Source organism: Asterias amurensis, chromosome 15 (assembly GCF_032118995.1).
Source record: "Asterias amurensis chromosome 15, ASM3211899v1".
Lineage (NCBI taxonomy): Eukaryota > Metazoa > Echinodermata > Asteroidea > Forcipulatida > Asteriidae > Asterias > Asterias amurensis.
The window spans coordinates 6825234-6838711 of record NC_092662.1 but is presented as its reverse complement, the minus strand read 5'-3'; the positions used below and the strand labels follow the sequence as shown (position 1 = coordinate 6838711).

The 13478-nt window shown below is 37.7% G+C and overlaps 1 protein-coding gene across 1 annotated transcript in view; it reads right to left on the bottom strand.

The window, feature by feature from the left end:
- LOC139948290 (transient receptor potential-gamma protein-like) overlaps positions 1 to 12046 on the bottom strand; it is a 101004-nt gene extending 88958 nt beyond the window's left edge. The window contains exons 1-2 of the mRNA XM_071946393.1: positions 11953 to 12046; positions 8572 to 9385 (exon numbers count right to left, since the gene is read on the bottom strand). Coding sequence (XP_071802494.1) covers positions 8572 to 8733 — 162 coding nt within the window. The 5' untranslated portion in view covers positions 8734 to 9385; positions 11953 to 12046. The remainder of the gene's footprint in view (positions 1 to 8571; positions 9386 to 11952) is intronic.
- Positions 12047 to 13478: the final 1432 nt, after the last annotated feature.

The following is a 13478-nucleotide window of genomic DNA, read 5'->3' as shown; positions in this document are numbered from 1 at the left end:
TACCGTACATCAAGAGGCCACGTCCAACTCATAATAATTAATATAGAAACAGTAACTGACCGTTAAACATTGAAATGTAATTGCAATGTCAATTATTACAGGAATTTGACGGATATACAGTGGAGCTGTCTCTTAATACTACCCGCTAACTCAAGAAGAACTTTGTTTAAGATGCACGCTGAGAGTGTTAAGAACACAGCTGTCTTACATAGCAGCTGGTAGAGGAGAAATGAGATCTACAAGGCACCCTGTACAGTTGAGGTAGGGGGTACACACATACAGAGTGATTCTTCATTAGACAACACTTCACTCGACTTCAAGATGACTTTCACATCTTATAGACCTCCAAACTAAACATGGATCGAAAATCATTTCGAAACTACATCTCGACAAACTTCTCATAGGTCTCTTTTAAAGGGTCTGGGTACTTTTTGCGGGACACTGTCACAAAACACTATGTCCAAAGATTCACATTAAAGTTGCACAGTTTGAGGACAATGATAGTTGCTGTGGTGCTGCAGTTTTTGAGAAATGGGTAAAACAAGTCACGAATATTATTTTTGTCTCTAAAGACGAACATTATTTTAGCATGTCAAACGTATATTTCGTGACATTGTTTTACTAATTTCTCAAAAACTACAGCACCTCAGCTAGTAATACTTTAAGGCAAGCTTTCTGCTATCATTTTTTTCAAACGGTGTAAGTTTAATGTAAATATGTGGACATTGTGTTTGTGTTACAAAATGTACCCAAATCCTTTTAAGGGTACCCTATTTCTGTATATTGTTTTAACGAAATTGATATGATGGTTGCCTATAAAGCAATCAAGATGAAAAACTGCATTGTTTAAATTTATGTGATTAAGTTTCTGGATAGTCGGCAACTATAAACAATGCAAAGCACAAGGGACAGGCAGGCAAAGGAGCTAGTTTAATGGACCATATATAACTCATACACATACAAAGAGGGTAGTATTTTAGCAACGACAATCAGTGATATGTTAAAGACACTGAACACCTTCGGTAATTGTCCAAAAAAAAGTCTTCTCACTTGACGTATCTAAACATATGCACACAATATCAAACCTGTGAAAATTTGAACTCAAGTGGTCGTCGTAGTTGCGAGAGACTAATGGAAGAAAAAAAAACCTTGGCACACGAAGTTGTGTGCTTTGAGATACCTTGGATTCGAGACCATAGTGAGAAATTACTTCTTTCTAAAACACTATGTAACTTCAGATGGAGTGGTTTCTTTTGCATCTCTTTATTGCTCGCAAGCAAGTAAGTTTTAATGCTATCAATTGTTTTGAGTAATTACCAAGAGTGTCCACTGCCTTTAAGTGTGTATACACTGATATAGTATCTCCCAAAAATTTGTAGTTACTTAGGAGGGATAAAATATTAATCGAATTAATAAAAGTAGAGATTAAATACGCTTGATTGTTACGACGCTAAGAACCAAGTTATGATATCAGAAACTGCCAAGCATGACAAGAAAAAGACTTGCTTAAACATCGACAGCAATGGAAAATGTGGATCACGTTTAATGTATAGCACTAACAAGCACACAAGCTGAGATATCAATGAGCTAAATGCCATCTCAAAATAAACCGGGGGTAAACTACGTCCGTTGGCACTAACCTCTAAAGATACCATCAAAGACCAATCTTGGTAATGGTACAATGAAATTTACATAACGCATGCCCTGTGCGTATCTTCATCGTCCGCAATGCCTGTACGGGGGCAATTGCACGAATGACATTTACATACAAAAATAGACTGAATGTTAAAATGTTTCCACTTAAACCATAAATGCCCATTTTAAAGTGCTTCACATCATGAGTCACATCTTGATAGTCTTGAGAATGTTTTTCATGAATAAAAACGGCCTACTCCCTTGGGCAGGCGGTGCAACATCACAATATTTGTATAGTGTAAAACTATTGCACGATGCTGACTAAAATGATTTCAACCCTGCGGTATTCAACAACCAAACCAAGTATCCTCTGAATACTACTTTAAAGACATGGACACTTAATTGTCAAAGACCAGTCTGCTCACTTGGTGTATCTCAACGTACATGTATGCATAAAAATAAAAAACCTGTGAAAATTTGAACTCAATTGGGCGTCGAAGTTGCATGATAACAATGGAAGAAAAAACCACCCTTGTCACACAAAGTTGTGTGCTTTCAGATGCTTGTTTTCGGGACCTCAACATTTAATTCTGAGGTCTCGAAATCAAATTCGTGGAAAATTACTTTTTTTCTCGAAAACTATGTCCTTTCAGAGGGAGCCATTTCTCACAATATTTTATACCATCAACCTCTCCCCATTACTCGTTACCAAGTAAGGTTTTATGCTAATAATTATTTTGAGTAATTACCAACAGTGTCTACTGCCTTTAAGAAATGATTTCAGCCCTCCGGTACTCAAGCAACCAAGTGTCCTCCTCTGAATACTACTTTTAAAGCAAGAGTTAAAGCAGTTGTTTCTGACCGATCGAACAACTCTTGTACTTTGTTTGGATCTGTCGGTGTCCCTACATTGTTTGTTTGTATTTTTCTTATACTCTTCACTGGTGTACTTTTATAAACTGTTTACTACATATCTAATTGTCTTATGCCATTTTTACTGTTATGCGCCCTCGAACAGGCTGGTCCTGCATAGAGCGCAATATGACATCAATAAATTATTTTTTATTATTATTTATAATAACAATGCACTGCTGAGTTTTTGTGTGTATTTTTTCTTTTCATAAAAGCAGAATTTTGATTTGCAGTATAATCAAATCTTACACTAATAACTTTATACCGAATTCATCATTTAATACTTCAATAAATTAATTTCAGCCTCTGAAGTATCAATCCATCCAAAGTAATATTTTAAAAGCTATATTAAATCAGAGTTCTGTATCTTGGCTAAATGGAGAGGCACATTATACACAGTAGTCAATGCCATAGCGATCCCACATTAAGACGTGGCCGTAATGCATAATAATAGAAGCGTGTGCTCTACTTTGTATGTATTTGTCCATAAGAAACACACATAACCTGAGGCACCAGGCATAGAACATATGCATGGTGATAGGATAGGGAAGGAATTCATGAAGGTCTGGTATAAACAAGTTACTCATCATTCATTATGGTAATTAGTCATATGTTATACATCATCAGTGGTATAGCCCCACTCTGACCTTGCTCCCTGTAAAATAAACCGTGCGTATAGCTGATACTGATATTATTCAAATATCAATATAACACGATGTTATCACACACGACCGTCAGAATATGTGGGGCCAAATACCTCCAATAGTCGGACATTCTTCGAATATAATGAAATTACTTGGTTTAAATTGTTTGATTTTTTTTGTAATCCAAGCAACAACAACAACAACAACAACACCAATTGTTGACGCCACTGGGACAGGCATCAAGACAATGTCAATAATCTGGTCAGTGTTGATCCAAGTCTTTCAAGTTTAAAGGTTAGGTGTCTCGTCATAAACACAGAACCTATCTTTGAAGATTTTTGTTTAATTAAACCCCTCAAAATTACTTAAGTTTTTGCAAGATTTACACAAAAACCTAACATCAATACTCTAGACACAACGAGTTGTTCTTGATCGTCTCCATCCAAATACTATGGTAACGCTTTATTGTAAAATTTAGTAGGTTTCATCGGCACGTCAACCTCAAATGTACACATCCAAGCAAGCATAAACCAAGGAAAGGCCGTGACCTTACTTGAAGACAACTAGTGTCTTTCAAACTTGATTTCCGTCAATCAAAATGAAAACTATCATTTTGATGAAATATTTTGTATAAACAAATGTATAGCCTACTCAAATGAACACTGTTAAATTCTTCATAAAATGTTTGACATGTAATGAAAACAGCTGGTGAAGGCATGGTCGACCAAGCACGCAGCGAGGACAACTGCTACCCTAAAGGACTTCAAGACATCTCGACCTAACAACTGCTGTCATGTGGCATTGAGCGAATGGAGGGGGGGAATTTGCGATCAGTACGGCATTGAAACAACCATGAAAGGCAGGCTCGGGTGCGCCATGTACGTGACCAGCAGGCACCGGAGACACGCTCTATGATCATCTAGTTCATCTTCTTTAATAATCACAGTCCTTTATCTGCTATGTGCACTTCTTGAGTGACTCTTAGCTATTTGGATAGTTGACTTAAACCTTTTTCATTTTCAATTAAATACCTCTGTGTCTGATGTACTATTTACGAAAGGTTAACAAGAAAGTTTATTTCTATTGTGTGTAATTGGAGGAAGAAGCCAGGTACTGGCCAAATTTATGGTGTGTATAGTTAGAAGAAGAAGCCAGCACTGGCCAAATTTGTGGTGTGTAGTTGGAAGAAGAAACCAGGCACTGGCCAAATTTGTTGGTTGTGTATGGTCGGCCATAGGCCTATGATTTTCGGCAACCTTCAATGAAAGTTCAATATAACATTCGATCATCTTATCCTTCTGTATTTTACAGTACCATCCTGACAAAATTCGTGACCCATTTATGGGACACTGTTGGCATACATACACACGGACCAATCCAAGTTCAACCAAAGGTGGACATGCTTATACTAACATGGCCTTTCTAAACACAATCTTAACTGCATTCTGACCACGTGAAAGTGTTCAAATCACTCTCTAATGTACGTTGCAGAAAATTCAACTCCAAGGCCTCGGATGCCGTGAAAATGTGCACCTTACATAAAACTTGTTTTAAACTCCCTGCACGTTCCCAAAGATAGACTCATTACTATACCCCCCCCCCCCCATTAAAAAAAATATAGATAGCTTGACACACGTGCTGCAAACACTTTTCCCGCGTTTCTACAGTGACCAATCAAAAAACGATTCTTGTGTAATGGTGTGAGTGGGTACCAGGGAAAACGGCACAAGCTTTTGACGTCTTTAACGTAATTAGATGTTTCCATTGAACAATGTGTATATATTCTGAACACATAACTACCAACCAAAGATAACCCTAAATCTGAATTAGCTTTGACCGAGAAAGGGAACAAAACAGTGTTCGAAAGGAAAATTTTAACTAACCAAAACGATGAGAATTGTGCTGGCAGTAAACCTACTTTAGAGCCAAGTTTTCCCGATACATGCTTATCTCTTTAATACTCTACATTTCAATCAATCGATTTTCAAATCTCAGTCTTGAAAAGTTAAGCAAACAATATTTCACAACTTGGTGTTTCCTTCTGCATCTACAGTTTTCACTAAAAGACTAAACGTCTACAGTAATTCCTGGAAGTATAATTGCAAATTGAAGGACAGAGTCACGTCTTGTGTTATATCTGCCCACAGGTTTGATGGGACAGATAAGAGATTGTGTTTGTCCTTGTTGCTTTAAACAAGAGCTCTTTGGTGATTAAAAACGGAGCAATGGTTTCACTCAAAACGCTATAGGACTCTCTCTGACAGTGACACATCTAAACAAATCTGCCTGCATCTTTATATACATCGATATACAAAGCGGTAGGACAAATCCAAACAAATCTGCTTGCATCTCTATTATAATATCGATATACAAAGCGGTAGGGCCTAGGCTACTTCTTTTACCATATCAGAGTTGCAAATAACGAAGTATAAGAGGCTTATGACAAAGTCATATCCTAAAAGGTAACTCTTCAAGCTTGCCTCGAACATTCTTAAACTCATTAATCGTAATGGTATCTTAAAGACACTGGACACTATTGGTAATTGTCAAAGACCAGTCTTCTCACTTGGTGCATCTCAACACATGCATAAAATAACAAACCTGTGAAAGTTTGAGCTCAATTGGTCGTCGACGCTGTGAGATATATGGAAGAAAAACACCATTATCGCACAAGTTGTGCGCTTTCAGATGCCGCTGAGGTCTCGAATTCAAGAGGTCTCGAATTCAATTCAAATATATTAGTTGGAAACTTCTTCTTTCTCAAAAACTACGTTACTTCGGAGGGAGCCGTTTCTCACAATGTTTTATACTATCAACAGCTCTCCATTGCACGTTACCGAATACGTGTTTCTGCTAACAATTATTTTAAGTAATTACCAATTGTGTCCAGTGCTTTTAACCATTAAATACAAACAAGTAAGACCAAACTACATGACAGGCCACAGCTACTTACAAGTGGAAAATTGAAATGGGCAACAGGACACATCTTCCATCAAAATGACAATAGGTAGAGTACTGGACTCCACATGGGTAAAACAGTAGGGTAGGCCTACGCCATTGGAAGAGATGAGTAGTAAACTCCAAGAGCACCGGAACAATGTATATTAAGTACTTCTTCCAAGAAAGGAAGACAATTAGGATCACCCCATAATTAATATACGCGTAAACAAGTATGACGTGTTGTATAAAGTAGAACACATTTGTTGCGGTATTATCTACCAGCATGTTTACAATTCCTTCATAAATAGACAAAAAGAACGGTAGTACAATCTTAGTTAACGAGCAGTGTATTAATCGTTGCTTGGTTGCGAATTTTTAGCTTTAAATTGGGCTGATAATGTGAAAGATGCTAGGGGAAACTCTACCTGGCAAGTAGATACACACATGGTGTTACCGCACACCAAATATATATTGATACCTCACCATGCAATGCCTCAAATCCTATAGAAGTAAGTTGTTGTTTTATTAAGAATTGAGACATAAGTTTACGTTGGTATTAGCCACATCACTTGGCAGCAAGTTCCCAATTTAATAATTAATGGTCACAGCGTGAAGAGTGATTAAAATAATCTTACGTAACAAACATCGGCGGGATTTATTGAAGGCCGCTGATTTATACAAAATATCCTAGAGGTACCATTTTTGGTCGACATCATAAAATGTTTGAATATCACCCATCCAACAATCACTTCCTGAAATCACGGAATGACGCGGTGTGATTCGTCAATTATCAAATAAATCACATCTAACTAAATTAGTGTTCAGATTGTTGTAACATGTAATAATATGTCAACACCTGACCGTAATTTATTGGGAGTTATTTTCTCTAAACAAGAGAGAGATGTGCTCATTAAAAACTATCACGTAGCCTTCTCTTTTAATTTACAAGGAGAACAAAAGTTAAGTAGGATTTGAAACTTTCTCCAGAAGACGATCACAGCATACTGATCGAAACGTCGAATTGAAACCAACGGTTCTTTTCAGAACCACCCCGACTCATCAGAGATAGTCATTACATGGTGTTACGCAAACCTTACTATATAGAGAAACAAAGTTCTTTAGTCACTAGAGCAAATACAATAACACGTGCAGTCATGGCTATCGCGAGAATTTTAGTCTTTCGTCCTCAGATATTACGTTTATTTATTTGATAGTATGTATTCAACTTAGTTCATGTTTGCCAATATCTTTGTTGATATTTGAAATTTAAGCCCACAGTTCAGGCAAAACTTGTAAAATGGCAATATAAAGTCGAATTTTGAAAGTACGTTTTTTTTTATCCAAATATTTGTAGAGCTCCGGCACAGCAGCACTTGCAATCACATTTCTTTTTAGATAACGATTTGTATGATTCAGAAATATCGTTTAACCATGTGTTTTGAGACTGTTTGTGTAACTGAGCAATACGCTACCAGACATTGAGTCTTATAATTCTCACAAGATATTGGTGATATTTCACCTTGTAAGAAATAATTACTACAAGATGATACTGCCGCAGTGAAGGCCTTGATAAATGCCTCCGCCTTTACTTTATTTCCAAGTAGCAAAGACAATATTGTAATCAGTGCTACTAAAGTTAATCAATAGTTGATGCAAGGTAACTGTACAATGAAGGGTAATGATGTGGGGTCATATCTTATTTCCCGACACCCATCGTCTCACTAACGAGTCAAATTGTTTAGTTCACATTTAGCTTCCATACTTCATGATGGCTCCCTAACGTTTATGGCATTATGGAAAGAAAAAAAACCGAAATATATAATATCTAATACAGTGTTGTTTTACATACATATATTGATTCAATCAACAAATTGATGAAATTATAATTAAGGCACTTAATTAACGGCAGTAGACACTATTGGTAATTACTCAAAATAACTATTAGCATAAAACCTTACTTAGTAACGAGTAATGGGGAGAGGTTGATAGTATAAAACATTGTGAGAAACGGCTCCCTTTAAAGTGGAGTAGTTTTCAAGAAATAAGTTATTTTACATGAATTTGATTTCGAGACCTCAGATTTAGAATTTGAGTTCTCGAAATAAGCATCTGAAAGCACCCAACTTCGAGTGACAAGGGTGCTTTTTCTTTCATAGTTATCTCACAACTCCGACGACCAATCGAGCTCAATTTTTCACAGGTTTATGTATATGTTGAGATACACCAAGTGAGACGACTGGTCTTTGACAATTACCAATAGTGTCAATGTCTTTAAGCATTTTTTTATTGTTTTAATTTAATTTTGTATTTTTTTTTTGGGGGGGTGGGGTTAGGCAGTGGTGTTTTATATATTTTGTGTTTATAGTTGATGATAAGTATAATCAATTACATCAGTAGTGTATTGGAACAGTAGTTAAAGCAATACAGCAATGTTACTCACCCGTCTTGTAGACGACCTTCTCAAGATGAATTCTTCATCTACAGGCGCCTCGGCAGCTCCGTAAGCAGCAGATCCATCTTTTTCCTTCTCTTTAATCGAATCCAGCCGGTTCCGAGCTGCCTGACGATCCCTTTGCTCTTTTATGGACTTAATTCGAAACATGCCGCTTCAAGCTGTTCTGCCAATAACTATACACTATCAAATTGTTAGTTATTGTTGGCTTTGTTTTTGTTTGCTTCGCGTATGAACTTTTTAATTATCGTGTTTTTCGCGGGTATGAAACGTGATGAGATGTTGTGTCAAAGATGTCACAATTCAGGGTCAACTTTGTTGTTCAGTACCGTTTCTTGTCTCAACCCAATCGATACAATATTAACAACGTGCCACGTTGATGTCAAATATCACGATCTCACTCCATTGATGCAGTTTCCATTATTATAACAGGTTTTATTTTACAAATGAGTTCATCAACTGTGTAATAACGTTGGATAGGCCAAACACACACACACACGGCGCCTGTATGTCACCTCACCGCATAGCGTTATTATAGGAAACACCACTACTACGTTTCTTACCTAACATGTCACAAAGCACATTTTGATCCTAACCGTCGTGAACTTGAAGCTGATCAAAACGTGGACCAGTCAACGCATGCGTCGTTATCACAGGCTGCACTCGTAGGGTATTATACATGTCATGTATATACTAAGGCCTGTTACGTACCACTGGTACCAGCATCAAGGTATGCCAAACTGTCGAGAATCCCACTGCAAGGCTAACCCATGCCACATGTAGCATTTGACAGATTCAATCCCTGTAGCACAAACATAAAAACACTTATTTTGCAAGGAGCTAATCTTGATTTTTTTTTTTGAATGCGTAAATAACTAACTGTAATTGAAAAAAACCTTTTCAGCAAAATGTTCACATTATTTGTTTCACTAAATTTCAAAAAGCAATTTAATGTAAATATACATGATCTCGTTTGAGGTCGAGTTTGTCATCATGTTTAAGACTATTGCTCTTACTTTCTTGGAAAATCTTAAAATTACCATTTTCTATTTACATGTACTCTTTTATAATTTAACACACCTGCCTAATGGCGAAAGTGTGTATTTGTGTCAAACCCAAATCTGAAGGCTTCTCAATCAATCCAACTACAATTATTTTCTTAAATCTTATTCACATTGACCAATTTTTGTGAGCAAGCTAATTGTTCTCTCGGGAAATCACTATGTTCATACATTGACGATGTACAGGCGAAATTACCTGTGCTTCAAATGGTCAAGTGGTAGCACAAAATAATGAGCGTGTTTTTTGTTAAATTAAAATTAAAATACTACGGAATTATTACATAAAACAGCATCGGTGTGGAGCACAAAGCGATCGCGATTGGCTGTGATTTGAAGTGGGCCTACAGGCCAATGTTGTTTGTAACTGCGTTTGTAACGCACTGCTCGATACACCGAGGTGCCCTCACAACACAAAACAAGTCAGGATACCCAACACAAAACAAGTCAAGATTTCCAACACAAAACAAGTCAAGATTCCCAACACAAAACAAGTCAAGATTCCCAACACAAAACAAGTCAGGATTCCCAAAACACAACAAGTCAGGGTTCCCAACACAAAACAAGTCAGGATTCCCAAAACACAACAAGTCAGGATTCCCAACATAACACAAGTCAGGATTCCCAACACAAAACAAGTCAGGATTCCCAAAACACAACAAGTCACGGTTCCCAACACAAAACTAGTCAGGATTCCCAACATAAAACAAGTCAGGATTCCCAACATAACACAAGTCAGGATTCCCAAAACACAACAAGTCAGGGTTCCCAACACAAAACTAGTCAGGATTCCCAACATAACACAAGTCAGGATTCCCAAAACACAACAAGTCAGGATTCCCAACACAAAAAAAGTCAGGATTCCCAAAACACAACAAGTCAGGATTCCCAACATAACACAAGTCAGGATTCCAAACACAAAACAAGTCAGGATTCCCAAACACAACAAGTCAGGGTTCCCAACACAAAACTAGTCAGGATTCCCAACACAAAACAAGTCAGGATTCCCAACACAAAACAAGTCAGGATTCCCATCATAACACAAGTCAGGATTCCCAACATAACACAAGTCAGGATTCCCAACACAAAACAAGTCAGGTTTCCCAACACAAAACTAGCCAGGATTCCCAACACAAAACAAGTCAGAATTCCCATCATAACACAAGTCAGGATTCCCAACACAAAACAAGTCAGGTTTCCCAACACAAAACAAGTCAGGATTCCCATCATAAAACAAGTCAGGTTTCCCAACATAACACAAGTCAGGATTCCCAACACAAAACAAGTCAGGATTCCCAAAACACAACAAGTCAGGGTTCCCAACACAAAACAAGTCAGGTTTCCCAACATAAAACAAGTCAGGGTTCCCAACATAAAACAAGTCAGGATTCCCAGCACAAAATAAGTCAGGTTTCCCAACACAAAACAAATCAGGATTCCCAACACAAAACAAGTCAGGTCCCAACACCCGCATATAGTACCCTCACAAAGTCAGGATTTCCTTTTCACAATTTCCAAGACAGTCAACACATTTCTCATTCGAGCTGACCTTAGATCTCACTTTAGCACGTTGAACTGCACACAACACGTAATTTATGAGTTGATATTATGATAAATAATATTCATAGTTTCCTTCACAACAAGATCCAATCATCATTCTGGTAACAAACCGACAATGTGGGTGGATAACCGACTGTTTCGATTTGTTGGTAATTGTTTTTGATAGACGCAGTGTTGGTTTCATCAACAAAGAAAATAAAACAACAATCGATGTTCTTTTTCTGTTTAATTTCCTTTGAGGACTGCATTAATTGATTTGACCCCGTTTAGTCTAAACAATGTCCGCAAGAAGGACCTCTTATACATTTGCTGGTACGAGGCATTGGGTGCGTCCGTTTACCTTCCCTGGGTCTACCCCGCAGTGCTCACTCGGGTGATCCCCTGACAAGAGCTAAACGAACGATCACACTCGCCCTCTTGTGGTGACGGCATGCACCTCAGGCCAGCGGCAAGTGACCCGTTCCACAAGCAGGGCACTGGGGGGCTGACCTGGGTGAGCCCCTGGAATGACGTCAAAGCTATACGAACGTACCGGGGCAGACCGGAGTTGACCCAGGGAAGCTAATCGAACGCAACCATAGTTCATACTACCGCCATACTGGCCTAATACATCAACGCATTATACGTACACGTGCCCTCAAGGAGCATTAGTGTTATGAATACATTGTGCCAATCTGACTTCGCCAAAACAATACTTCATGTTGTTGTACAAAACACTAAAAGATAAAATAAAACTATAACATGGTCCAACCTGTGTTAGTTGTCGACTTTCCAAAGACCTCAGTATCAAAAGTGTAGTCGCCGCGTCTTCGAGGTGCAGAGAGAGCTACAGTTGCGTTGTTCGCTGGGAACAGGAGAAAGGTTGAACTCAACTGTTTTAGTATTCACGATCAAACATTACACAACCAACAGATTAACTCCTTTATCCTCAGTCAATGATGCAAAACGTTTTAGAGTCGGACATTTCTTGATCGGTCGAGTTGGCCTTTGAAAAGCGTTTGTAACCGTTTGTTATAAAATGCATATGGTTGGAAAGATATTGTTAAAGTAGAACACAATAATCCACACAAACATGCATCTAAATTGCACGGTTTTCCTTTTACCTCGTCGACTATTAACACGGTCGGCCAATTGACTCCCTTAAATGGCCGACCGTGTTAGTTCGCACAGTAAAAGGAAAACTACGGAATTTCGAGGCAAATTTGTGTGGATCAATGTATTCTATTTTTAAAACATCTTTCCAACCATTATGCATTTTATACAAACGGTAACGAACGCTTTTTATAGACCAACTCGTCCGATCCAAGGAAACGTGTTCCTTTAACTACATGGGTTCAGAAACGGACATGGTTCAATTGATGCGCATTAAATTGGTCACAAACAACTTATGAATTTTTTCAGAAAATTTTTTGGATGAATTTTGTTTGAGCTATATATCAGCCCATTTATTAATTACAGTTTGTAATGGACAATACTCTTTCGCACTCATTATGGTGCATTGACTAATTAGTTGGGGTCAATTACTACTATACTGGTCTATCGCAAATGGGAGGACAGGAAACAAATCAGTTAATATACAGAAGACAGCTAAATTGTAATGGTTCGTTTTATCAGTTAGAACATTTTGTGGCATGAAAGACTAGTTTCTTAAACGAATGTCTTAATTTGGATAAGTCAAGTGAGAACTTTGGTCAGTATCTTAATCAATTCAAGAATAAATGATTTCGGACACTTTGCAACTGAAGCTAGAGTACGCTACGTATTAACACATTAGGTTGGCGTCAGCTATCTGAATACGTGTACAATGACAGAGACGCCAAGTTCCTATTCAAGGTCGGTAGTATATGAAAAAAACTGTTTTGCATTGCCGTTTATGTTTCCAGTCTATTAGACTGTTACCGCCTTCGACGTGAAACCTTATTCAACATAAAGATTGATTCGTTCACTTAAAGTCACCTGGAAATAGATTTTTTTTTTCTTTCAAACATAAGAGTATATGCTTACGAACAATAAAACAATTTTTTAGTAATTGTTTGTCACGATTTATATGTTTAAAAAATATATAAAGCTGTTTGAGGGCTGACTCCGCCTACCCCTTTTGTGACGTCAATCGAGGCAGACTTTGCCTGCAATGCGTATAGTAAACACACGTGCAAAGTACATGTACGTCCAAGTCGTGAATTGGTACATTTCAAAAAGTGTTTTCTACACCTGGTCGGCATTGCCGGAAAAAAAAAAAAAAAAAAATTTTTTAAACGTACAATCTCACGACTTGGT